Source organism: Sebastes umbrosus, chromosome 4 (assembly GCF_015220745.1).
Source record: "Sebastes umbrosus isolate fSebUmb1 chromosome 4, fSebUmb1.pri, whole genome shotgun sequence".
Classification (NCBI taxonomy): domain Eukaryota; kingdom Metazoa; phylum Chordata; class Actinopteri; order Perciformes; family Sebastidae; genus Sebastes; species Sebastes umbrosus.
This window is the reverse complement of record NC_051272.1, coordinates 12393258-12419603: the sequence shown is the minus strand read 5'-3', so window position 1 is coordinate 12419603 and position 26346 is coordinate 12393258. Positions and strand designations below refer to the sequence as shown.

The 26346-nt window shown below is 40.8% G+C and overlaps 2 protein-coding genes across 4 annotated transcripts; both read right to left on the bottom strand.

Annotated features, from left to right (window-relative positions):
• Nucleotides 1-1311: 1311 nt before the first annotated feature.
• Nucleotides 1312-19416, bottom strand: rbl2 (retinoblastoma-like 2 (p130)). Of its 3 annotated transcripts, XM_037768104.1 has the most exons (23): nt 19076-19213; nt 17136-17266; nt 16316-16516; nt 15524-15588; nt 13764-13892; nt 11805-11965; nt 10968-11032; nt 10416-10587; nt 10163-10326; nt 9676-9788; nt 8902-9005; nt 7441-7578; nt 6974-7138; nt 6707-6815; nt 6087-6350; nt 5803-6002; nt 5437-5613; nt 5244-5315; nt 4536-4635; nt 4006-4262; nt 2821-2994; nt 2034-2202; nt 1312-1854 (listed from the first exon to the last, which is right to left on the bottom strand). In XM_037768104.1, exons 1-22 carry the CDS (start codon nt 19211-19213, stop codon nt 2035-2037), a joined length of 3267 nt encoding a protein of 1088 aa, XP_037624032.1. In that variant the 3' UTR covers nt 1312-1854; nt 2034. The 3 variants fall into 3 exon arrangements, 2 of the variants coding, with proteins under 2 accessions (XP_037624032.1, XP_037624033.1); XM_037768105.1 differs by having other exon boundaries at nt 1312-2202; nt 4006-4259; nt 19076-19416; XR_005206686.1 differs by lacking the exons at nt 1312-1854; nt 2034-2202 and having other exon boundaries at nt 2859-2994; nt 4517-4635; nt 19076-19416.
• Nucleotides 19417-20609: 1193 nt separating this feature from the next.
• LOC119487643 (protein ANTAGONIST OF LIKE HETEROCHROMATIN PROTEIN 1-like) lies at nt 20610-25824 on the bottom strand. The gene is made up of 3 exons (XM_037768679.1): nt 24824-25824; nt 23552-23669; nt 20610-22441 (listed from the first exon to the last, which is right to left on the bottom strand). The coding sequence occupies exons 1-3, from the start codon at nt 25600-25602 to the stop codon at nt 21995-21997; spliced, it is 1344 nt and encodes a 447-aa protein (XP_037624607.1). The 5' UTR covers nt 25603-25824; the 3' UTR covers nt 20610-21994.
• Nucleotides 25825-26346: the final 522 nt, after the last annotated feature.

The following is a 26346-nucleotide window of genomic DNA, read 5'->3' as shown; positions in this document are numbered from 1 at the left end:
AAAATCGGATATATGTCCGGAAAAAAGTCAGAAAATGTCAGAGAAATGTCCAGAAAAAAGAAAAAACTAAATCTGAAAAAAAGACGAAAAAATTCCTGAAAAATGCGCAAAAAATGTCTGAAAAAAAGACAGAAAAATGTCTGAAGGAAGGCCAGAGAGAGGCAAAAGAAAAGTCCGACATATGTCTGAAAAATGTCCGAAAGTCCGAAATGAAGACCTAAAAAATATCCAAAAAATTTACAAAAAAATGCTAAAGAACGGTAAAAGAAAAGACTGACATATGTCCGAAAAATGTCTGATTAATATTTAAAAAAAAAAAAAAAGGCTGAAGAAAGACAGAAGTAAAGTCCGACATACTGTATATCCGAAAAAAAGTCGGAAAAAAAATCACAAAAATATCTGAAAAATATTTCTGCTCATTAATCAATCAGCCTGAATAAGTTCAGACACAGAATCAACAACGTCTCTTTAAAACATTTTATTCCATCAGAGAGAAAATCTATTAAATCTGTTGGATGTAAACAAACAAAAACAGATTCAGGAGTAAAAAATAAAGGCACTTAACTTACATCACCTCCATAAAATAACTTCTCTTTCTCTCTTTTTACAAATATTTACACACTTCTCATCCTGACGGTCGGTGACGGACCAGTTAAAACACAATTACAGAGTTTACCATTTAAACATTATACACGTTAATGATGTTTGCTCTTGTAAACTAACAGAATTAAATCATATTATGTTATAAGAATCAGAAAATAATAAAACTAGAAGAAGATAAGTTTAAAAAGACAAAGACAGAAGCTGAACTTCATCACACGGCTTCAGTAACTCCTCATCATGAAATCCTAAAATACATTCTGGTATCGGAGAGTTAATGGATGGAATGAAGAAGCATCACCAGCTTCTCACTGATTATTAGTATGTTCAGAAACAATGATTTAATAGACTGTAAAGTATATTATTATTGTGATTATTGAATGTTTGATGTAGAATAAAACCAGATTAAATGCAGATTTAGTGTTAAACTCTGTTAAACTCTCCCGTTAAAATGATTCAAACCAAACTGGATCTTTGTCAGCGACTTTTTTTAATATAATAAAAAATCTGTTTCTAGCAAGCCACACGTCACTACGTGTGTTCCCGTGTGTATGTACTCAAAATAAACAGATTGTGCTGTGATTTAATATCAATATACAGATCAAAATGATGCTGAAATAACTACATAATGATGCTGATTTGTAAAAAGTCTGAATTCATGCTTTGTCAGATCTGTCCGCAAGACGACAAGCAGACAACTTTTAAAATGCTTGTTTTCTGAATGAAGTTTGGATGGATCAGTGCCAGGCTATGCAGCTGCTACATCAACACTCAACATAAAGTCATCTAATTTGCGTCTATTCGCCTCTTTGCAGTAACTTTGTATGTAATCGCATCGCACAAAAAACTTTGCTTCGCTCTTGATGTGAATGCTCCGTTACAGGTGAGTGGTCAGCCAATCAGAACGGAGAGCTGGTGATGCAGCAGGACAGGAAGTGGCCTGATCTCTTAACCACGTATGACAGGACAGTGAAGGTGTGGCACAGGGGTGTCAAACTCATTTTAGTCCAATTTGATCTCAAGTGGGCCAGACCAGTAAAACCATTGCATAGTAACCTATAAATAACAACACCTCCAAAATGTCCACTTCCTGTTAGGGAGAAGAAGTACATTCTGAAAATGTTCAAATTAGTGAACAATCCATTTACAAAAGAGATGATGAAATGTGTTGCTGACCTCTTATCTTCTCAGTTTTCCTGGCAAGTTCTTGTATTTTCCGCCATGAGTCTGATAGTCGCACCAAATATTATATTCCTTGAGCACTGAAAGGTGCTGTGAACACACCAAGCACACTGGTTTTGACTTCTCTGCATCCAGTGGGCCTGATTGGGCCCTTTGGAGGGCCGGTTCTGGCCCCCGGGCCGTGTGTTTGACACCCCTGGTGTAGCATGATGGTGTTGGTGTGTGTGTGTGTGTGTGTGTGGGCGTGCAGCCTCAGTGGGAGGAGCTGCGGTCGTTGGCGACGTCCTGGAGGCGGCGCAGTAGAGCCGAGTGGTTGTCGGGACAGACCCTCTTGGGGGACGTCTCCTCCTCCAGAGGCATGCTGCGCTTCCTGGTCGGGGTCTCTCCGGTGCGGATCATACTGTTGATCTCCTGCAGACGCTGCGGGGTTAGAGGTCACAGAGCAGGGGTCACTCAGGGGTCAGTCAGAGGTCACAGAGTGATGTGAGTTATCATAATTGTCACATTTAGCTCATTCTTCCCGTGTGTTTGTGTCTCAGAGACTAAGGGCGTTTTAAACTGGTCCAGCATTGACGGAGAAGCGTGGAGGATCGGAAAATGTTTCTCTTTGGGGGTGTTACGTGATCAAACATCATCAACCCACTGGACCGGGGCGCTTTCCCTGTGCACATTCATTTTTTATTAAGAAAAAATTACTTTATTTTTCCAGTCTGGACTGGACCCGTCTGGATCGTCTCTAACCCTCTGTGTGATTGATCAGTTTGAATAGATCAGATCACCTAGCAGATCTGCTCTTATTACTCTGTTCATGTATGTTGATTTAGTCAGACGACGTCATGATCACAGAATTATTGATCTGATCAGCTGGAGAGAGTCATGACCTCACTTCCTGTCTAGCCCCCTTATTGATAATCATGGTGTTTATATTCAGTTGTACTCTATATATCTGTATTTCCCTCTGGATGAAGATGTATCATGATTTAGGACGGTAGAGATGATATACGAGTGTAGTACTGTGTGTACTGTGTGTAGTCTCACGTTGGGGGGGCTGCTGCAGATGTAGTAGTAGATCTTGTCTCGGGGGGTGGGCGGCGTGGGGGCGGAGCCTGTCTTGTGAGGAGAGATGTAGATGGAGTGTTTACTGGACAGAAGCATCCGACGGGGGGAACCAGTCCTCAGGGTGGGGTACGGACACAGGGGGGGGGTCTCCACCTACACACACACAAACATCAGTGAGCTGTGAAGAGTTTCTCTCTAGAGCTGAAAGAAAACATAGTTATGAATATTATGAATTATTGTTGGTGACTGATGCTCCCTTTAATATAGTGACTGACATTATGTATAGCGTCGGGCGGTAGAGTCGGGCAGAGCGCTGCATTAGTTAGAGGACCACATTGCTTTTCTACCGTGTGACACAATGAAATTTAAAACTTTCTTCAGTAAACTTTTTAAAACTGGAATACATGACTGAAGTTACTGGCCAAACCAAAGTCCGACATGTCCGAAAAAAGTCAGGAAAAAGTCGGAAAACTGTCTGAAAAATATCCAAAATATTTCCAAAAAAGGGCTGAAGAAAAGTGCTAAATGAAAAAAAGTCCAAATATTGTCCAGAAAATGGCAGAAAAATGGCAGGAGAAAGGCACAAGAAAAGTCCGACATATGTCCAAAAAAAGTCAGAAAACTGTCCGAAAAATGTTCAAAAAAGGCACAAACAAAGCCAAAGAAAAGTCTGAGAAATGCCAGAAAAAAATACAAAAAAAGTCGAAAAAATTTCCGAAAAATGGTTTTGTTTCCGACAGCAGCGAGTAACGTTATCGACTAACAATTAACAGGGTCTTGTTTGTCCGTTCTGGGCTACTAGTTATTAATATTATATTCTATTTCTGCTAATAGATCCCCCTAAATGTTACACACTGGTCCTTTAATGTCCCACTAACTGTGATGATTAACGTCTTGTGTTCCTTCATGGCAGGTTGTACAGCTCTGGATCACCTGTTCTCGTTTTTTTGAGCACCCCCTGCCGCAGCCCAAACACACTACTCCTTAACTTACTTATGTAACTTACAAAACATGCAATATGTATGTATGTAATATGTATAATACGTAACTTGTAAAACATGCATGTCTGACTATCAATGAATGAACTTGTGTACATAAATACATTCTCATACATATAAGTAAAATATATATGACAGTAAATGTGAGGTGGACATGTGGACGTACCCCTGCTGAGGGCGAGCTGGTTGAGTATCTCAGAGCAAAGGGTCTCATCTGTTTGATGTAAACGTTGTTGTAGAAGTGGATCAGGTCTCCTCGCTCCTCCTCACCGTCACCCCCAGAGGAGGTGGGGGAGGAGGAGGAGGAAGATGAGGAGGAGGTCTTGTTGGAGGTGTTGGTGGGGGTGGAGGGAGCGCTGCCAGGCCGGGGGGTGGGCAAGGTGCTGCTGGAGCGAATAGGAACTGGACTGATGTCTCCACCTGCTGGGAGGAGACCGGTGGAGACGTCAGTCAGCAACAAACAGACAAACATATCTCCACATTAAGACAGGAATAAACTGTAAAGCTGCATTTCATTCATGTGCTGAGGACAGAGAGGGGTTGGAGTCTTTGAGCTGTTTTTGTTGCTTTTCACAGCTTTTATTCTGAAAACAGAGACTGAACCAGACATGAAGTCTAAAAGCAACAGCTAAAAGAGACTGAAAGGAGACAGAGACGATGTTCAGTCAATGACTCACTAAAACAGGTGTTTTCTACCTGGATCCTGGTTGGTGTCAGCAGGTGAGCTCTGTTTGTTGGTGTCGGTGCTGCCTGAGTGACGTCTCCTCCTCCCTAAGATCAACACACTCCTGTACACCTGAAACACACACACACACACACACACACACAGTTAAGTACAATTTTGACATACTTATATTTTACTTAGTAAGTAATATTTTGTTTTTTTTAGATTCTTAATAAGTAATTTTAAAATTATATAGATTAAGTGTATTTTTATGTTTTTATTATTAAAAAGTAATTTTCAAATTTACTAGATTAAGTTTTTTATTTTTAACAATATCAATAAGTCATTTTCAAATTTTATACATTTAAGTGTTTTTATTTTTGAGATTATTAAAAAGTAATTTTCTAATTTTATAGATTAAGGTTTTTATTTTTAAGATTATTAATAAGTAATTTTCTAAATTTATAGATTAAGTGTTTTTTTATTTTTTATTTTACTAATAAGTAATTTTAAAATGTTATAGATAAAGTGTTTTTTAGTTTTTAGATTATTATTAAGTAATTTTCTAATTTTATATATTATGTGATTTTTTTTATCTTTCAGATTATTAAAAGTTATTTTCTAATTTTCTAGATTAAGTGTTTTTTAGTTTTTTAAGATTACTAATAAGTCATTTTCAAATTTTATATATTAAGTGATTTTTTTTAGATTAAAAAGTAATTTTTTAATGAGGATCTCACATTGCTGCTGGCCTGAGGCTGCGTGCGGTAACACTTCATAATGTTCTGGAAGGATTGGTCTTCTTTGGTCACCTGACAAAAACAACAAACACGTAGATTAACTTCAATAGAGAGAAACACACACAGTACACGTAGAGTATATATGTAGAAACACAGACACAGTACACATACAGTATATATGTAAAAGACAGACCTTCGCCATGACGTAAACAGCACACATGAGGAGCTGATCGAGGTGGCGGTCCATCATCAGGTCGGTGCAGTGAACCAGAGAATATTCAAAACACGTCCAGATCTTCCTCCTCAGATCTGACGAGATGTCCAGTTTGGCACAAAGATCTCTGAGACGCACACTGGCCAGGTGGTACACCTGAGAGAGGAAGATACAGATTAATATCACTACGTACACCTGAGAGAGGAGGATACCAGGTGAATATATCTACGTACACCTGAGAGAGGAAGATACCAGGTGAATATTCAACCACCAGTAAACAGGTGTGAGATGTGAGGTGTACGTTAAAGACATCATGATGAAATAAATAAAAAATAAAGTCGGTACCTTCCTGAAGAAGAGCGACAGCGAGCCTTTCCTCAGCGGGCTGCTGGCTGGTTTGACGACTGGTTTGGTGACGGCTGATTGGACGGTGAGGGTGCTGGTCAGAGCCTGTGCGGACAGCGGCTGCAGCGTGGCTCCGCCCTGTCCGGTGACGCTCACCTGGACCGGGAAGAAGGTGATGCCTCCGCTCTCATTGGCTATACCTGCAGAGGTCAGTGGTCAGCCGTTTGTTACATCATCATCATCGTTCATGTTTTACACTCAGTGTGACGTAGTCAGGCCCTCACCCTGCACCGGTATGGTGACCGTCTGCCCGTTGTTGGCGGTAACGGTGGCGGTCGCCAGGTTGACCACGGTCTGCCCGGCTGGGATGGTGGTGACAAGGGTGGTCTGGCCGGTCTTGGTCACGGCGGCCGGCATTGTGCTGGTGGTGTTGGTAGAGGTGACCCGAGGCTCGCTGCCCACCGGGTCGACGAACAGACGGCGGCGAGTCGGGCCGGCGGGAGGAGAGCTGTAGCGGTCCAGCAGGGTGGTGGGGGAGGGGGACACGCCTGCAGGAGGGGGAGGGGTTATTATTTTACATCCATCGTGTGTTAATAAACATAGAAATAGAATATTATATATAATTTATATATATATATATATATATACAAAGACAAGAAATCATCTCTCTCCAGCTGGAAGAATCAGGTTTCTTTTTTATCTTCCAGCTCGGTGATTAAAACTTTATTTAAATCAGGTTTCTCCAGAATGTGACTTGGTTTTTAAGTGAATGTGAACATACTGAATGATTCTTGTTATCTGTCCTGTTGTTCTCATTTCTTTTTGAGACTTTTTACCAGTTTGACAAGTAGAAAAACACATTTATAAATGTATAAATTAGGAGTAAGTCCAGTTCCACACACACCTTTGACCATGCTGTTGGTGTTGAGGTCAGGTCCGTGGTTGATGGGAGTGAGGGGAACGCTGCCGGTGCTGCTCTCGTCGTTTTGTTCCAGATACTGAGGAGGCATCACCTGAAAACAACCGGACCACAAACACTCACAAACTGAAGCTTCATAAACACAGACTGGTTTGAAATTCAGGCTTCATTCATGCTCAAAAACTCAAATATACGAGTCTAATAACTGAAACCAGCGCACATAATGAAAGGAATGTCATGTGTTTTATGGACCTGCTTGCAGGCGGGGACGTGGTCTTTGGCCCCGCGGAGGCTCTCCCAAAGTGGGGAGTTGCTGGTCCAGGCCAGACTCTCCAGAACCTGCTCCTCCACCTGGTTCAGGTGCTTCACCACCTCCCGAAACAGACCCTGCTCCGAGCGCACCAACACCTCGATCACCTGCACATTTCACATCGAGTCAGGTAAACATACATGCAAATTATATTCTTCTTCTCATCATTATTATTGTTATTGTAATATTATTAATTATATATACTGTATATATATATTCACATCATTTTAGTGAACTGTCTTGACTGCATTCTTAGATATCATTTGTGATTTAAATGCTGCTTTTAATTACATTGATGTTATCTGTTGCAGATTAACTTTCACACCAAAAGAATCTCAGTCTATTGAAAACAAACAGACATATTGACAGACACACACAGTGTGAGAGATGTGACTGGGTGTATTGATACCTTGTAGAAGTGATAAGCAGGGAGCTGGAAGATGCCAATCATGTTGGGGAAATCTCCTGGAGGCCTGTAGGAGAAGACGACGATCTCCAGACAGCAGGCCAGCAGCGAGCGATGGAAGACGTCCTGCTCCAGAATACACTGAAACACACACACAGACAAACATAATGTCAAACCTGACGCAGTGCAGCGCAACGCAGCGTTTGGAGCTGAACTTTTGCTGGACGCCGTTTCTATTTATTCCTGTCGCCCGCGTTGAAAGCGCCACAACGAACGAGGAGCAGCTGATTGGTGAAGTTGAAATGAGGAGTTATTTATTGGCCTATGATGCCTCCTCATTTCACTACAAAAACCTAAATAAGAGGCAGCAGGCTGGAGGGAGATCACCTGAAAGTTTCCTGCTCGCTGTTGGCGATATTCTTGCCAGTCATTTCCAGTAAATATCACAGCAGGTATCACTCGTCTTTCAAGTGGTTGCGTCTCCAGTCTGATCTGGAGCTCACAGCGTACGTGGTTTGTTTACATGATGTACCAGAAATTTCATATTTAACGGATTCAGAGCGGGTCGTCCTTTAACCACGAGGTTGGCGGTTCGATCCCCGGCTCCTCCAGTCTGCATATCGAAGTGTCCTTGAGCAAGACACTAAACCCCGAGTTGCTCCCCGGACTGGTCTTAAAATACTTAGGATGGGTTAAATGCAGAGGTCAAATTTCATGTATGTACCTGTATGTATATGACAAATGTAATAAAGGTTTAATTTTGTAAGGTTTTAAATAAAAGGTTTATTATTCAGTCAATAAGAAGACACAACAAGGTCTATTATTATTCATCATTACAATAATTACTAGTTCTGTGTTATTACAAAAGATATAGATAATATTTAAATCCCTACATGTATTTTTGGCTACGGCCTCTAGGGGGTTTCAGTGAGCCAACGCAAACTGCACCTATGGCTTTAACTGATAGGTGTCATTTATAAAACTTAAATCAAATGACTGACTTTGGTGTATCTGAACTAACCTTTTAAAACACCAAAATCACGCAATAACACAAACTAACTAACCGATGGATGCAGCGGTAGACCAGCAACTCCCCTGTTCTGAGAGGTAAAATTACTGGTTTTGTAAATGGAGTCTAGTGTCTTTGAAGAGAGCGATATAACAGCTTCAGTTTCCCGTTAGAAAGGGCTGTCTGACAGCGAGGTAAAGAGGTGAAACTATTCTAAATAAAGTGTTCACTTAAACTTATATTGATATTTTTATGTGTCTAAAATCCGTCCACAGCAGGACATTGATCTGCTCCTGTGCTCGTACTCCTGTCTGATTCTCAGATACCTAAATAACACCTGAACTATCCCTTTAAGACACACAGATATACACCTGCCTGTCACTCATTTTATGACTTAAATCCGACTCCAGTTCAAGTTTCATATCTGCAGTTTTTCCAAGTAAGAGAGTACTCACTGAGAGGTCAGCGTCTCCCAGGATCATCTTCTCTCTCTCAATGATGGACTCCAGGATTCGGTAGTAGAGTGCCTCCGCCAGGTGGAAGTACTTCACCGCCATGTCTACAAGGAGGACGTGTATTTAGGTAGTCAGAGTCATAGACATAGACACATAGACGCCGCATTGGACGCTGCAGCCCGTTGCAGCGATACATCAACGTGGGCGCCATATTGGACCTGGCAAGACTGGCCTGTAACCCTATACAAGTGAACGGGGAGCTGCCGTTTTTCTGGATAAAAAGCACTATAACGTCTACGTTTCTCAACCGATTTCAACAAGTTGTTATTATATTAAAGGGTTTATGATGTACGAGGAGTAGAAAAATAAAGTTTAGTCTCCAGTTACTTTGAATCTGGAAAGTTCAGCTATAATCGCTGTTAGACGCTAAGGAGCGTAGTGTGTACCGTAGGCTTTGGGAAAAGATAAAAAATCGTAACGTTAACTTAACATTACTCCTCTTAGATCATAAACCCTTTAATATAATAACGACTCATTGAAATCGGTTGAGAAATGTACACGTTATAGTGCTTTTTATCCAGAAAAACAGCTCCCCCGTTCACTTCTATAGGGTCCAATATGGCGCCCACGTTGACGTACGATCCAGGAGTCAATGTGGCGTCTCTGTATATATGTGTCTATGTATATATGACTATGTATATATGACTATGTATATATGACTATGGTCAGAGAGGAGTTAATCTATCACATGTTCAGGTGTCTGTGTGAATGTACCTTTCCCCATTCCCCTGCTCTCCGCCCCGCTGCCCTCATAATGTTGACAGAGGAGCTCAAACATGTCCTTCAGGCGCTTGCTGATGACATCACTGGGGTCTCTGGCACAGGTCCTGCAGAGATAGAGTTTGTGTCATTGTGTCATTGTTTTGTGTTGTTAATTGATTTCCAATAATAAATATTTACATATATTTGCATAAAGCAGCATAGTTGTCCACTCCCATGTTGATAAGAGTATTAAATACTTGACAAATCTCCCTTTACGGTACATTTTGAAAAGATAAAAATGTGTGATTAATCGTGGTTAAATATTGTAATAGATTGACAGCCCTAATTATTATATAAAAAGAAAAAACAAAGTTCTGATACACAAACCTGTTTCCAGGTTTTGGACTTTTCTCTAATCTCTGATTTTTGGCGAAATGTTTTAACGAGGTTATAGCATTAACTCCCAGACTACATTCAGACTAAACTACACACAACAGACCTGAGAGTTTCTGTTAGCTTCTCGCTCGGCCCCTGTTTGGTTCCTGACAGCAGCGTGTGGAGTCGCCCCACGCTCTTCATGGCGGAGGAGACCGGAGACGCCAGGCGGTTCTCCTGAATGTACTTCCTCCCCGTCAGAGGAGTGGAGACCTTCAGAGCCGAGGCCTGACGACAGCAGAGACACCAGGATGGTCATTTTACATCCTCTGTTCTTTCAAAGTAATAAATAATAACAATAATAATAAATGTCTCACAGTGAGGTTGGCGTGGAGCCTGTAGGTGGCGCTGTCCTGATTCTCCAACCCCTCACACAGGCAGGGCCCCGGGGTCCCGATGTCCTCGCTCGCCCCCTCACCGGTGAAGATCCTCTCATCCAGACCGCCGGTGGCCAGAACATGTTCCTCATACACCCGAGTCAGAGACAGACTGTGGGCAGAGGACAGTAGAATATAGTAGATTAGAGTAGAGTACAGTAGATCAGAGTAGAGGACAATAGATTAGAGTAGAAGACAATATATTATCATCTGGACTCTGAATATGGACTATTTAGAAGAAAACAACATCCTGAGTTTAATTTCTTTTCTCATAAATTTACGACTTTAATCTCAGAAGTTGTGTGTTTTTTATTTTTACCTACAGTCGCCCTAATACACTGTCATAAAAACATGATGTTATGTATTGGGAATTGAACTCTATTTCAATACTTAACTCTCTCCACGTTAGATTTCCTGTCTTTCTTCATATAAAGCACATTAGCTCCATATGACCAAATGTGAACACATGAATTTAAAACCGCCGACACTCACAAACTGTCTCCAAAGTTCATGGGATCCAGAAAGCCGGTCAGACTGTCCTCTTTTCCTCTGACGATCTGTGGGAGACACAGGAAGTTTAGTTTTACACAACTGTACACCTCCTTCATGCTAGTATGACATGGTTGGTACCAATGGATTCATTAGGTTTTTCTAGTTTCATAAGATACCAGCATCAGACTTTTCTTCTACCTTTCATTGGGACATTTTTCAGACTTTTTTTTACAATTTTCATACATTCTTTGAAAAAATTGTCAGGCTTTTTTTTGAGCAATTTTCAGACAATTTTCAGCCTTTTTTTGGACATTTTTCAGACTTTTTTTGGGCATTCTTTGGACAATTTTCAAAAAAACATTTCACTTTTTTTTTGACAATTTTCAGACTTTTTCTGACATTTTGCGAACATCTTTCAGACATTTTTTTGGACATTTTTCAGACTCTTTTTCGGGCATTTTTCAGACACTTCTTTGGACAAAAACTCTCACACATTCACATATCTGGATGTCAGAGGTCAAGGGACCCCTTTGAAAATGGCCATGACAGTTTTTCCTCACCAAAATTTAGCGTAAGTTTGGAGCGTTATTAAACTTCCTTCACGACAAGCTAGTATGACGTGGTTGGTACCAATGGATTTTTTTTCTATTTTTTTAGGTTCTCTAGTTTCATATGATACCAGTATCTTCACTCTAGCTTTAAAACTGAGCCGCTACAACCTAAAATTCACAAGTTGTGTTAATGCGTTAAAGAAATTAGTGGAGATAAAAATAAATTTGCATTAACTCGTTATTATCATGTTAACTTTGACAGCCCTAATATAAACCCATGTCTCACCCTCTTGTGGAAGAGTTTCTTGATGAAGGGTTTCCAGAAGTGCTCTTTGACTCCTTTGGCCTCCAGAACCAGACCGTCATGGAGCTCACACAGCTGCTCTATGAAGCAGTATGGCCCTGAGGACGGCCGGTAGTCCTTACTGCTGAAGTCCTCTGGTAGACCTGGAGGACAGACAGGAACCTGATGGTTAGACACTTAACATTTAGTCAATCTAAAATAAAGACAGATTCATCAGCATGGATTATTTCTCTCATAAAATGTTTTCAGAAACACATATCGGTGAACTATTTTCATGATATAAGAGAAGAAAGTTTCCAAACGAGCCGCAATGTTGGTTCTGGTTTGAAAGCTTGGAGCAGCAGCCCACGGGGGAACGCGTTTGTCCAATCAGGTGCCTTGTGTCCAACGCTGGGAAGCGAGGCAATAAAAAAAACGTCCCTGTGGACACGTACCGAAAGCGTTGAGACGCCGTCCGTCAACGGTGAGTGGAACCGCCCCCTTTAAAACGTAAACAAAGGACTGTTCCCACCTTTTCATTTTGAAAGAGCAACGGCCAATGAGAAAACTCCAACACCTGGCCGACCAATCGTGTAACTTCATCACTCAGTCAGTCAGTGACAGACTTTTGTGTTTGTAGCGGCTGACTCTCTGCGGTCCATAAACCTGCATTCGATACGATGCAGCTCATTGTATTTCTGTTGCTGATTTCTCCCCACCCCCCATATCTGTGAAGCACCACCTCTGGGTACATTTTCTGTTAGCTGCTCTTCCACTGTGCTCTTCTTTCTTTCTTTTAGCTTGATCTACTTGGGGTGTTTCTCAGTGTGGTAGTATGTGCTACTTCTCCATACTCAGTGTATTACCTACAGTACATGGTGGTCGGCATGTCGCCCCAGTTTGGAGAAGACAGCCCAATCTGACGGGGAACTGAAACTGTTATCTACGTTCTCTTTAAAGCCACCAGACTACATTCACAAAAACAGCGATTTTGCCTTGCAGAACACAGTTTGTTGGTGTTACAAAAGTCACACAATGACACAAACTAACTAACCGATCGATGCAGCGGTAAAGCAACAATTCTGTTCTGAGGGGTAAAATTGCTGGTTTTGTGAATGTAGTCTGGTGTCTTTGAAGGGAGCAATATAACGGCTTCAGTTCTCCGTCAGAAAGTGCTGTCTGACAGCGAGGTAAAGCTGTGAAAATACTCTTAATATAGCGTACACTTAAACTGATACAGATGTTTTTAGGTGTTTGAATGCGTGTTGCTGCTGCCCCCCTGTCCATAGCAGGACATTGATTTGCTCCAAACTCCATCTACTGTAGTAATACACTGACTATGGAGTATGGACTGTGGAACTATCCATTTAAGTTCTCCTCAGTTTAGGATTTTTAAACCAACATGTAGAGAAGGAAAAAAAAAACTACAGTTTGATGTAATGTCAGAGCAGTTTCCTCTCTCAGCAGGTTCTCCAGTACAATAAATACCATGTCTGGAAGGGGAGGTGGAGGCGGGTGGAGCAGAGGAAACACAAGGTGTCAACAGGAAGTGAAGGCAGCCCTGATATACACGGCTGCAGGCTTTTTTTGGGAACTGGCTGGTTGGAATTTGTTCAGCAGAAAGAGCAAAACTTTTGATTTATTTTACGTGTTTGATTTAGTGCAGTAGAGGACTGATAAGCAGGCTTCCTACACGCCACGGCTGATTTAATGTTACCACTCTTCAACGTCGCGTTTCACAACTCTGGGACCAAATCTACTTTGAGGTGTACGTGAGTGGGATGTGGTTCAAGATCAGCAAAGTTACAGCAAAAATATTATGTTGCTATCTGATCAAGCTGAGGACGCAGCAGCAGCAGCGTTGACGCAGCAGCAGCAGCAGCAGCAGCAGCAGCAGCATTGACGCAGCAGCAGCAGCATTGACACAGCAGCAGCAGTGTTGGTCAGAGCAGGGTGAGGTACCTCTGAAGTTTGGGTTGAGCAGGTCTTTCCTGGCATTGCAGAGCAGAGCGTTGGTGAAGACGAGGTCGAGAGCACACAACAGCAGATGGTAGGAGTTCACCAGGTCGTCGCTGATCATGGGGAAATTCCCTGAACGAGACACAAACAACAACAAGGTGAGGGAGCCATCACGTCTTCAGGCTGTCAGTACTACTGCCTCATCCGCACAGGCAGGGTTCAACATCCACTGCAGTCGTCAACACATCACATACACTAGGCAGCAGTTTTTAAACTCTTCCCCTCAGTAAAACCACCCTGCGTCCCTTGAGCAAGGCACTTCAGAGCTGCTCCAGCTGGTTCCTCTCATGTACTAACATCAAAAATAAAAACCCAGAAGGTGTTTAGCATCACGTCCTTTTTACAGAATTCTCAAAGACGTTTGAAACCATCTGTTGTCTGCTGCAACACAAACAACATAGATAACATGCTAAAGTCTGTTTTCTAAAAGACACAGAGGATGTCTGGGAGGCAGAGATACGACGTGTTAAACCACCTTCTGGGTGTTTCAAACATCACCATGTGTTCATCATTCAGTACTCAGATGCTCTGTGACTGTGAATGTGCTGGTCAGAGGAACAAACTGGTGCTACTAGGCCACCAGCAGAGGACTGATGGTACGAGTCTACAGCCTCCGTTCTTTCCACGCTTCCCATTTATTGTCTATCTTAGCAGCCGTGCAATGCATTCTGGTAGCGTGGCGGCACGTTTTGAGAGACGGGTTGTCACGTCGCCCACTCCTCATTTGCATAAAGGTGAGGTCTCTGCTACTTTATGTAAATCAGGGATGTCCGATGTGACTCGCCGCCTCTGGAAACTCTAGAAACTTTTAAATTAACCGTTGTCGATCTAAAATAAAGACAGATTCATCAGATGCATGGATTATTTCTCTCATAAAATGTTCTCAGAAACGCATTTCGGTGAACTATTTTCATGATATAGGAGAAGTTTCCAAACGAGCCGCCATGTTGGTTCTGGTTTGAAAGCTGGGAGGGAAAGCGTTCGTCCAATCAGATGCCTAGTGTCTAGTGGCAGCCCATCCAGCGTCCAATGCTGGGAAACGAGGCATATCCCTCACCATAAAAAACGCCCCTGTGGACACGTACCATGAGGCTGTACTGTCAGCTCCCAGCTTCACTGGATAATAAAGTAAATAAATCCAGAAATGCATGTCTTGCATTTTTACACACTTAATCATAGATCCCATTTTTCATCATTATCATTTGCAGTGTTATTTATTATAGTAGGTCTATAAATAATGTACTTATTTCTTATTTATATTTTCTTATAAATTCTCTATGTTATATATTTATATTTCTGATATTGATTTATAGTTTCCTTGCTGTATAGAGGGAAGTTGGTCCCCAAGCTTGCTGCTGTATTTCTACCTCTACCTTAATGAAGGAGCGTCATTGAGCTGAGAGACGACAGACAGAGTTCACTCCATCATGAAGTGGGAGGGTGCAGGGCCTTGCTCCTTCTTCTTCTTCTTCTTCTGTTGAGTTTTATGGCGGTTAACATCCATAAGTGTTGCATTAGCGCCATCTGCTGGACCGTCCCTCGCCCCATCTATTCATTACCATGACGTGTGTGAGAAGGCTCAAGACAGAAATGTTCCTGAACGCAGTGCATGTGTGACGAGTGGTAATCACTAACTATTTACCAGGATCTCTGTGTGAAAGAGGCTGTAGACTACAGAACATGGAGAAGAGAAGAATCTTTACCTTTAGCATGGACGAACAAGACCCAGCAGAAGTTGAAGACCTCGGTCACAGTGCAGGGATGGCGTCTGGACAGAAAAGAAGTCACTTAGAATATCATCATTTATGTATCACATGGACACTAATGTGGTGAGCAGGGTCTGAAATTAGCACCCGCTACCCGCCACCCGCCAGAGATGGGAATAGAGAACTGGCTCCGAGTTGTCTGATTCCTTGGCATCTCATGCCTCCGTGACTATCATTGCTCTTATTGATGCTTTCCAAAAAGTGCTCAACAGCATGGTACTACTAAACCTGAGGAGCGCACCCCGTTCTTTCCCAGATAATGTTACACTCAACAACATATCTGTTTTGAAATCAACAGGAGGAGAGTTAGTAACGTTAGCTGTTAGCAGCACAGTCCTCCCTGGCTAAATAACGGAGCTATTAATGTTAATGGAGGTGCTATTGAGTAACATTATGATGCCTTCAGGCTCTGTCCAGTAGAAATGACTATTGGGAGAAGGTAAATTCTAACGTTATCATGATGCGCTCAAATGTAATCTAGTTAAATGTAGTTTTGGCGAGAAATTGAATAAATCTAGTTATTTGAAGGAGATGTTTTCACAGCAATATAAAATGGATAGAGAGAATTATGACCTGTTTAACCTCCTAACACTAGCTCTAAGCAGATTTGACTTGCCTGCCACAATGGCAGGAAGTGACCAAAGTTAATTTCAGACCCTGGTGGTGACACACATGAAACAAAAAAAAAACATCTGACTGAACGTGAGGTCAAAGATCGCAGTGTCCCACCTCTGTTTGCGGCTGCGGTGAACTCGTGGCGGCTCCTCCGACGGCGCCTTGAAGATGGCTCTGAAGATGGGAACGTACTTCTTGAAGATGACCGCCGACACGGTGAAGTTTCTCTCCAGCTTGTCGGTGCTCTGACGGAAGTCCTGCGGCAGGTTGGCCATGTCCTGCCACTTCTTCATCTTATTAAAGAACTCAATCAGGCTGCCGGGAGACACAGGACAAGTCTACAGTTACTGCTCCTACCAACACCTGGTCCATCAGCACACATGGTCCCTTTCAGCCCTCCAAACCAACTCAGAGCGATTAGTCAGCATTTTCTGTGCATAATGTGAACACTCTCAAAGAACTCAGACACTCTGAAACGCTTCAAGTCCACGTTGCAGTTCACTTAACAATAATACGCATATTTGTCCACTCCCATATTGATAAAAGTATTAAATACTTGACAAATCTCCCTTTAAGGTACATTTTGAACAGATAAAAAATGTGACATTAATTTGCGATTAATCACGATTCAATATTTTAATCGATTGGCAGCCCTAGTTTTAATACAACAATTATAATATATATTATTCTGTAGAATGTGTACTTTCACTTTTATTTTGATGCTGATATTTTTGTACTTTTACTTAAGTACACTTTAGAATGCAGGACCTTTACTTGTAACAGAGTGTTTCTACACTGTGGTATTAGTACCTTTAACGTAGTAGAAGAGCGGAGTACTTCTTCCACCACAGGGTATAAACACAGCAGAAAATACTCACACATTCACTCAGAAGACAGAGCTGCAGGTGAGTGCACAGGTGCATTGTGGGCCTACCTCATCTCTGAGCAGCGTAAGATTCTGGTCAGAGAGACGTAGTTCCCCTCGGCGGTGCCTTTACCCACCGTCGGCACCGCGGACCTGCAGGCCACGTACAGAGCACAGGCCAGCCAGTGCAGGTCGCTGCCCTGCACATGAGGGATGGATGAATGAAGGAATGAAGGAAGGAGAGAGAGAGAGAGAGAGAGAGAGAGAGAGAGAGAGAGAGAGAGAGAGAGAGAGAGAGAGGAGGGATGAACAGAGTCAGTTTGTGAGGAGGGAGGAAGAGAAAGAAAAGGAGTGTGTTAGATTGTTTTCATTCATTAATACTGAACCTGTGTTCATTATTTTTGCTGCTGAATAAATCAGGGTTGAAACTGACTGATTATTTTCATTATTGATTAATCATTTGGTCGATGAAATGTCAGAAAATGTCATGAAAATGTCAGAAAGGTAACCAGAGCTGTAAAATAAATGCAGTACAATCAGGGTCTAAAATTGTTTTGTTTTTTTCCTCACGTGCCACTGCGGCAGATCGATACAGTATCACTAAACATAATATTGCGATAATCAATATTTTCTTCCACCCCTAGTAAACACTGAGTCAGTGGTAAAAGACAGTAGAAATATGGATCATGTAACCTTCATCCCTGACTATTTTTAATTTAGGAATTGTTTTTAAAAAATAATATCTGTATATAATATATATATCTGCCATGGTGGCAGGTTAAATTAATAGATTAATAAATCAATTTGTCAACAAATGTATTAATGGCTATTTTTATTGTAAAATTAGCTATCAATCAATCAAATGCTTTATTACTATTTACTTGACTCTTGTGGTCCTCCATAACCCTTTAGCGGTTTCCTGTATTATTATTATAGTTATTATTACAATTATTATGATTATTATTGTTATTATTACTCCTATGATTACTATTATTATGATTATTACTGCTATTATGATTGTTATTATTACTATTATTATTACTGATATTATGATTACTATTTGTATTATTGCTACTATTATTATTATTACTACTTTTAGTATTATTACTACTATTATTATTATTACTATTATTATTATAACTACTATTACTCTTATGATTACTATTATTATGATTACTACTATTATTATAAATATTATTATTATTACTATTATGATTGTTATTATTACTAACATTATGATTACTATTATTATTATTATTACTACTATTATAACTATTATTATTATTACTACTATTATGATTGTTATTATTTCTATTATTATTACTGATATTATGATTACTATTATTATTATTACTACTATTATGATTGTTATTACTGATATTATGATTACTATTTTTTGTATTACTATTATTATTATTACTACTTTTAGTATTATTACTACTACTATTATTATTATTATTAACTATTATTACTCTTATGATTACTATTATTATTATTACTACTATTATAAATATTATTATTATTACTACTATTATTATAACTATTATTATTATTACTATTATTATGATTGTTATACTTACTATTGTTATTACTGATATTATGATTACTATTTGTATTATTACTACTATTATCATTATTATTATTATTATTCCTACCATGTAATGCCATCCCCTCTCCAGTGTTACCTCTCAGCAGCATCATGTTGACATGGTGTTAGTTTAGCATGGCAGTGACGTGTTTGTAGAATCTAACCATCATACAGTATATTTACAGACATCTACATTTAGAAACGGTGCTTTAATGTGTTTTACTGCTTTAAACAAGTCATTAAATCCCATATTATTCTTAATTAATATCTATATAGATATAGAGAGAGAGTGGACTGAGAGAAACGTTATCATCGTTAGTAGACTAACGTTAGATAGCTCCGGTAAACATGGACACCAGGCAGCAGTAACAGTAACAAGACACATTAATGAATATATACCAGATAAACATGAGTTTTCTACCTCTAAAGTGAAGTTCCTGCTGATGTTTTCGTAGGTCTTCCACGCCTCGCTGCTCGCCTCTTCGTCCATGTTCAAGCCTCGACACAGATCCTCAAACCCGGCTCGGGCTTTCTGCAGAAACTCCTCCTCGTCGCTCATTGTGTTTTTAGTCTTTCTGAGCAAATTTAACAGTTAAAATATTAATTCAGATAAAAGAGAGAAACCCCGACAACAAACAGAGACGGTGTTCACGCAGCTGTGTGCTCCAATATCCCCGTTACGGCGTTATTACGGTGCTGTGTACGGTAAAAACGGCTCCGTACAGTGTGGCCATTTAAATGTCCTTTGACTGACAGCTACGGCGGCGCACAGACGCTGCGGACGTAAGGAGGGACAAGCGCCACGGCGTCATACGTCACTCCTTTGCGTAAGTTTACGTAGAGAATAGCACAAACAGCGTAACTCACCCCAGCCCACTAAACGTGCGTAGCTGAGCATGAATGGGTGGGTCGGCCTGTCAATCAAAATACTACTACTTCCGGTTGTTTTTTGTTTTCAGTTGCTTCCTCACAGTCCTCACGGCAAGTGAGTCAGGAAGTCCGTCTGAAAAAGGGTCAAAACGTCTTTAAATAGTGTTTCTTTAAACCTACGATCATTGCAACGTCGTGAATACAAGCTTATAAACATTTTTAGTTAATAATTCAACATTCGGCTCTTTTAATAATACTGATTTCTGTAGAAAAATCTGCTTCACAGACACTAAAACGAGGTCTAATCCGTCCGTTTCTACCAAAACTGAATGAAACAGAGTATTAAATACTTGACAAATCTCCCTTTAAGGTACATTTTGAACAGGTAAAAACTGTGACATAAATTTGCGATTAATCACGATTCAATATTTAAATCGATTGACAGCCCTGGCTATAATACACCAATTATAAAATATATTATTCTGCATAATGTGTACTTTCACTTTTATATTATATAATATTTTGATGCGGATATACTTTTACTTAAGTACACTTTAGAATGCAGGACTTTTACTTGTAACAGAGTGTTTTTTCACTGTGGTATTAGTACTTTTACCTTAGAAGAGTGGAGTACTTTTTTGTGGGATGCTGCTGATTTAGTTAAATTACATGAAGAGACAACAGGGGTGGATGAAGTGCTGAGGTATTTTATACTTACATAAAATGTGTATATATAAAAGGGGAAATCACACGTAAAAGTAGAAGCAAAATGATAATCTAAGGTATAAGATGGTTCACTTAAAATAAATATAAAAATGATAATATAAATGTGTTATTTATTTGATAACTATTTCAGATGGGAAAACTGAATGTAAACAGGATGTAGTATGTATATGCATGAGGAGAAGTAATATACAGTATGTACACAGAGGTGTAAACAGGAATGTAGTATGTAATAATGAGAAGTACTAACAATAAATATATATACAGGTGTGATTGAGTGATTTTCTTTTTTACACATATCTGTGGTAGAATTGTTGGAAGAAACCCGAGAACAAGAACTTTATTACTGACGACTGCTCTGCTGTAATTGTTGTTCATAAGTTATTGTAAAAAATTGTGTAAAAAAAACTCTGTTTACAAGTAAAATCCCTGCATTCGTGATTTGACTTCAGTAGAAGCAGCTGGTGAAGAAGTACTCAGAAGCCTTAACAGTATCAACACTAATATGTAAAAATACTCTATTGCAATTACATTCACAATTCTACTTTAGAGTACATAAGTATCATCATCAAATACAAAAGTACTTATTATATCAGTGTTAAATTACCTGAAAGGTGTTTTTTTTAAAAACTTGTTTATAAAATGTGTTACCGTGTTGCACAAATCATCAACAGGATCAAAAATATAATTTTTTTAGGGTCTCTGTATTAATTATATGACATTAGTGTATTCATATTATTGATGCATTAAAACGTAAGCAGCATTTAAATGTGTCTGATTGAGGTGGATCTGATTTTAACAGCATTATAAACTGTTGTGTAGCTCAGAGACTGTGCACACCTGTAGTGCACCTGCACAGGTGTTTTCACTTCTGTTACCTGATGAGAGCTTCACTCAGGACTCTCAGCAGACGTGACTGATTGACAGCTCTCTCTCTCTACATTGTACATTAGTACATTAGTGTGGTGAGCTGAGGTCTGACATCAACACCTGAGTGTGCAGAGCCTTTAATCATTAATAATAATTAAATTAATAATTAATAATCTGTCATGTTTTAGAAGCTGATCACACCTGATGTTTGTAAAATGCTGATGTGTACAGTCACCACAGAATGGCTGCCTAATAAATATCAGTGCAGTAAAAAGTACAATACTCATCTCTGAAATGTAGTGCAAAAGTATAAATTAGCATCAAATGAAAATAGTTAAGTACCTCAAAATTGTATTTGAGTAAATGTGCTCAAGTTACTCATCATCACTGTATTAATGTCTCAGTAATGTCTGATGTATAACAGTTAATGTTTATTTCTGATTTATGTTAGAAAAACTTGACACACAGTGCTGAGCTGCATCTCAAATTAATCTCCAGGTTCTCAGCTTTCAGATGATGTACACCACTTCTATGTGACATGACATCTACTGTTCACCTGCTATCTCCCCCTAAAGACCCCCTGTACCCCCCTAAAAAAGACTAAAACGTCTCTATTGTGGGTCTCAGAGGGTTAAAATAATCCAGTGAAGTGAGCTGCAGTCTTCAGGTTCAGTACTGCAGTGTAGTCAGCAGGTTGCTAGTAACGGTGTAGTCTTCAGGTTCAGTACTGCAGTATAGTCAGCAGGTTACTAGTAACAGTGTAGTCTTCAGGTTCAGTACTGCAGTATAGTCAGCAGGTTACTAGTAACAGTGTAGTCTTCAGGTTCAGTACTGCAGTATATTCAGCAGGTTACTAGTAACGGTGTAGTCTTCAGGTTCAGTACTGCAGTATAGTCAGCAGGTTGTAAGTGACGGTGTCTCTGATGACCTCAGCGGTGCAGTATGTGTCTCCTTCATAGGGTTCTGTGTCCGGCTGGCTCAGATAATGTTCTGAAGGAACCATCTGAATGTTCCACTCAGGGAGGAAACTGTCTCCCCGGTTCTCGCAGATGTTGTGCAGAACGCAGCACGCCGCCACGACTCTGGGCATCATGGAGACGTCGATGTCGCTCTTCTTCAGCAGGCACCGCCAGCGGCCTTTCAGGCGCGTGAAGGCGGTGTCAACCACGGACCAGGCGGAGTTGAGGGTGTAGGTGAAGCAGCGCTGCTCCGGTGACAGCTGGTGTTCCTCGCTGTATCCTTTCATCAGCCACGGCTTCAGAGGGAACGACGCGTCGCCGATCAGGTGGACGGGGATCTCCACCTCGCCAGACACCACCGACTTCTGAAAGAGACACGTCAACTTTAATAATCAGACAAAAAAACACATTTACATATTTGATCAGAAACAGTTTAATATCTCGAGAAGAGTCAGACAATCAATAACACCGGCACTAGTCAAGTCAATCTGATTTATTCAGCCCAATATCAGAAATATACCTCAGGAGGCTTTAAAATCTGTACTGGATACGACACATAGGAAGCCCAGGTTAACAGTGCAGCTGTGACTACATGCAATTCAAACACTAACACACCAAATTCTGACATCTACCCACATGTTCAGCCTGGGCCCTCAGGTCTGTGGTGAAAGGTGGACAGGGAACAGGAAACATTAACGTATCGCGGTAACGTGTGGTCAAGCCGGCCGTCACTCTCATCTCCATGGTCAAATGGGCTGATGCTACAACTGTAGAGCACCCATATACTGACATTTATGTTAAATGCATTCAAACAGCACCGATGGAGCTGACGGGAGAGCTAGCGACCACCTTGGAGAAGTTAGAGGAAGTATACACTATGTCCGCTTTTCAAAATAAGGTGTTAAAGGGAACTGTATATACAAAATACATACAGTATATGGAAATAAGATTGATTGCATTATATTCACCAGAAGTATAAAACATGACATGTCCCTTATAAATTAAAAAGAAAATACCACTAATTTGTGAGGGAAATGTCTTTATTTTTGGATTTTTGGATTGCTGGAAAAAAATTTGATAAATAATTCCTGACAATGACTGATATATTTGACTTCAGCACATCTCTGACTACATACATGCTGAAAATCTAACATTTTTACTGGATTAATTTAGAGATTATCTAAAGTAAAAAGTCCCTGGAAGTGTATGATTCAACTTTTTCCCATGGTCTAGTGTTAATGTTTTTTTTTTAAACAAAAATCACAATAAATCACAAAACATATCGAATCAGCACCCAAGTATGGTGATAGTATGGAATCAGGAGATAGGTGTATCTAGTAAATAATGGGAATAAAATAAATAAACAAAACATTTAAACCTGAAGAGTATAATACGCATAAACAGTATATACACATGTAATAAATTATGTATTTTATGGGAAGCATGATGGCTGCTAGAGTGGACTGCACCCTCACCTGTCTGGGGAACAGGTAACCATCAGGGCGGTCCTCTGCCTTCAGGTACAGGTCTGAGCTGGACAGAACCGCGGCGCTGCTCGTACTTCCAGGCCAGCCGGCGTACACATCAGTGAAACTGGTACGGACAATAAACACAGACATGTTCACAGATGCTGGTCGCTTCAAAACAACAAGAAGAACTGGAGGAAGTACTCAGACCTTTTACTGAAGTAAAACTACCAATACCATGATGTAAAACTACTCCACTAAAAGTAAAATACATTAGTTCTAAATCCTACTTAAATAAAAATAAAGAAGTATCATCAGAAAAATGTACTTAAAGTACCAAAAGTAAAAGTACTCATTAATACGGATGCATCAACATATAAGTAGTTTTTCCCTTTAACTTTTAACTACTAAACTATGGTTTTACATGAAAAATTATGAGATGTAGTATAGTAGAAGTATAATGTAGCAGTAAAAGTACAATATTTCCCTTTGAGATGTAGTAGAGTATACGTATAATGTAGCAGTAAAAATATTCTGAGATGTAGTAGAGTATACGTATAATGTAGCAGTAGAAGTACTCTGAGATGTAGTAGAGTATAAGTATAATGTAACAGTAAAAGTATTCTGAGATGTAGTAGAGTAGAAGTATAATGTAGCAGTAGAAGTACAATATTTTCCCAGAGATATAGTAGAGTATAAGTATAATGTAACAGTAAAAGTATTCTGAGATGTAATAGAGTATAAGTATAATGTAGCAGTAAAAGTACTCTGAGATGTAATAGAGTATAAGTATAATGTAGCAGTAAAAGTATTCTGAGATGTAATAGAGTATAAGTATAATGTAGCAGTAAAAGTACTCTGAGATGTAGTAGAGTATAAGTATAATGTAGCAGTAAAAGTACTCTGAGATATAGTAGAGTATACGTATAATGTAACAGTAAAAGTATTCTGAGATGTAGTAGAGTATAAGTATAATGTAGCAGTAAAAGTACTCTGAGATATAGTAGAGTATAAGTATAATGTAACAGTAAAAGTACTCTGAGATATAGTAGAGTATAAGTATAATGTAACAGTAAAAGTATTCTGAGATGTAGTAGAGTATAAGTATAATGTAACAGTAAAAGTACTCTGAGATGTAGTAGAGTATAAGTATAATGTAGCAGTAGAAGTACTCTGAGATGTAGTAGAGTATAAGTATAATGTAACAGTAGAAGTACCTGAGATTAGTACTGAACCTAGAGTAAAAGTACTCGCTTCCAGTTAAACCGGTACCGTATTTACCAGCTGTTGTGGTCGACCACCGCCTGCAGCACCACGGAGTGCCAGCCCCTCCGGTTCAGGTAGTGGTCCGGGTTGTCCCTCGGCGGGGCGATGGGGATGTGAGTCCCGCCGATGGCCCCGGCACACTGCGGGTAGCAGCGGTCCCTGAAGGCCCGGATGGTGTCGTCCAGCCGCTGGCCGCTCGGAAGCGACACCACCCGCCGGTACAGCCGGTCCATGATGGCCGAGGTCACCTGCCGAACGATCACACACACGGTCGCTATGCCAACGCCGAACATGCCTGCGATGGAGCGGTACTCTCCGGAGCGGGCGAACCACCACAGGGCGATGGCCAGGCGGCGGCGCGGCTCGATGGGGGCCCGGTAGTTGGTCCTGCGGCGTTTGATGGCCGGTCCGATCCGCTCCAGCAGGTAGTCGAAGGTCTCCCGGGACACGCGGAACTGCGCCCTCCACTCCTCGTCGTCGAAGGACTGGGCGGAGGACCAGAAGGTGTGGCCGGGGCTGCGGTTGCGGACCCAGATGTGTCTGTTGGTGGACGTGATGAGGCTCTGGATCGCGGCTATGGAGGACAGTAGGAACGCCCTCCTCCTCCGCAGGTACTGCCGCCGCCGCCGGTCCCGCTCCATCAGCTCCCGGACCCTCCTCCGCCTCAGCAGGCCCAGCTGGAGCCGGTACAGCTCGGCCAGCTGGTCACCGAGCACCGGCGGGACGGTCAGGCTCAGGGCGGAGCACAGTAGAGCGGCCGGTAGAGAGGAGCGGTCCTCCGGTTCCGGCTCCATTTTGAACTGGCGGGAAACTTCTTCTTCTTCTTTTGTTTGAAGGCGGGTTACAACCGTTACTTACTGTCACGTTGCATAGCGACGCCCACTGGACCGGAGGACGTAGTCCTGAGAGCCTCCTTTCCAGTTGGAGACTTGTAACCATGGTAACCCGTACCAACCTCATGTGACCAAACGACGGTTTGTGAGAATCAAAGTCTAAATTAATTTAAAATATATAAACTCGGGAAAAAAGGTTGGAAGCTTGTGTTTGGTGGATTATTTATCTGTTGTTACAATGCTAATGGTCATTGTATTTTACATCGTTGGAAAGCCTGTTTATTTACCTTCACAATGATGTCCAACTTGTAAGGATCATGCATTTGTGGGATGAGCAGCACAGCTGATTATGTGGGTGGCGCCCAAGAAATAATTGCCAAAATGCTCTGCCAATGGTAAACAGTGTATTCTCCTGTTGGTGTTAACTCTTGTTTTGAGTTGTTTGGTGGATTGGATGATTGAACTCTCTTTCAGTAACAAAGAACAAACAAGACATATTGGCTATTTTACACTTTATTCATTTAATACACCGTCAGGAGCCTCAGTAACGGTGGAAAATCCATACGCAGCCACAACAGCCTGGCACCTCCTCCTCATGCTGGTCACCAACCTGGTCACACGTTGCTGTGGGATGGCGTTGGATTCCTCAACCGGGGTTCGTTGCAGGTCAGCCAGCGCCAATATGTCTTGTTATTACAACTTCAC

Excerpts from the sequence above, each read along its gene's own strand:
- rbl2 (XM_037768104.1), bottom strand. The coding sequence starts at position 19,213 with ATGAGCGACGAGGAGGAGTTTCTGCAGAAAGCCCGAGCCGGGTTTGAG. Across the intron at positions 10,327-10,415 it reads GGCTCCACGCCAACCTCACT|GCCTCGGCTCTGAAGGTCTC; the intron begins GTGAGACATTTA and ends TGCTGTCGTCAG. Across the intron at positions 2,995-4,005 it reads CCAGCTCGCCCTCAGCAGGG|GTGGAGACCCCCCCCCTGTG; the intron begins GTACGTCCACAT and ends GTGTGTGTGTAG.
- LOC119487643 (XM_037768679.1), bottom strand. The coding sequence starts at position 25,602 with ATGGAGCCGGAACCGGAGGACCGCTCCTCTCTACCGGCCGCTCTACTG. Across the intron at positions 23,670-24,823 it reads GTGGTCGACCACAACAGCTG|TTTCACTGATGTGTACGCCG; the intron begins GTAAATACGGTA and ends TGTCCGTACCAG. Across the intron at positions 22,442-23,551 it reads GTTACCTGTTCCCCAGACAG|AAGTCGGTGGTGTCTGGCGA; the intron begins GTGAGGGTGCAG and ends TGTCTCTTTCAG.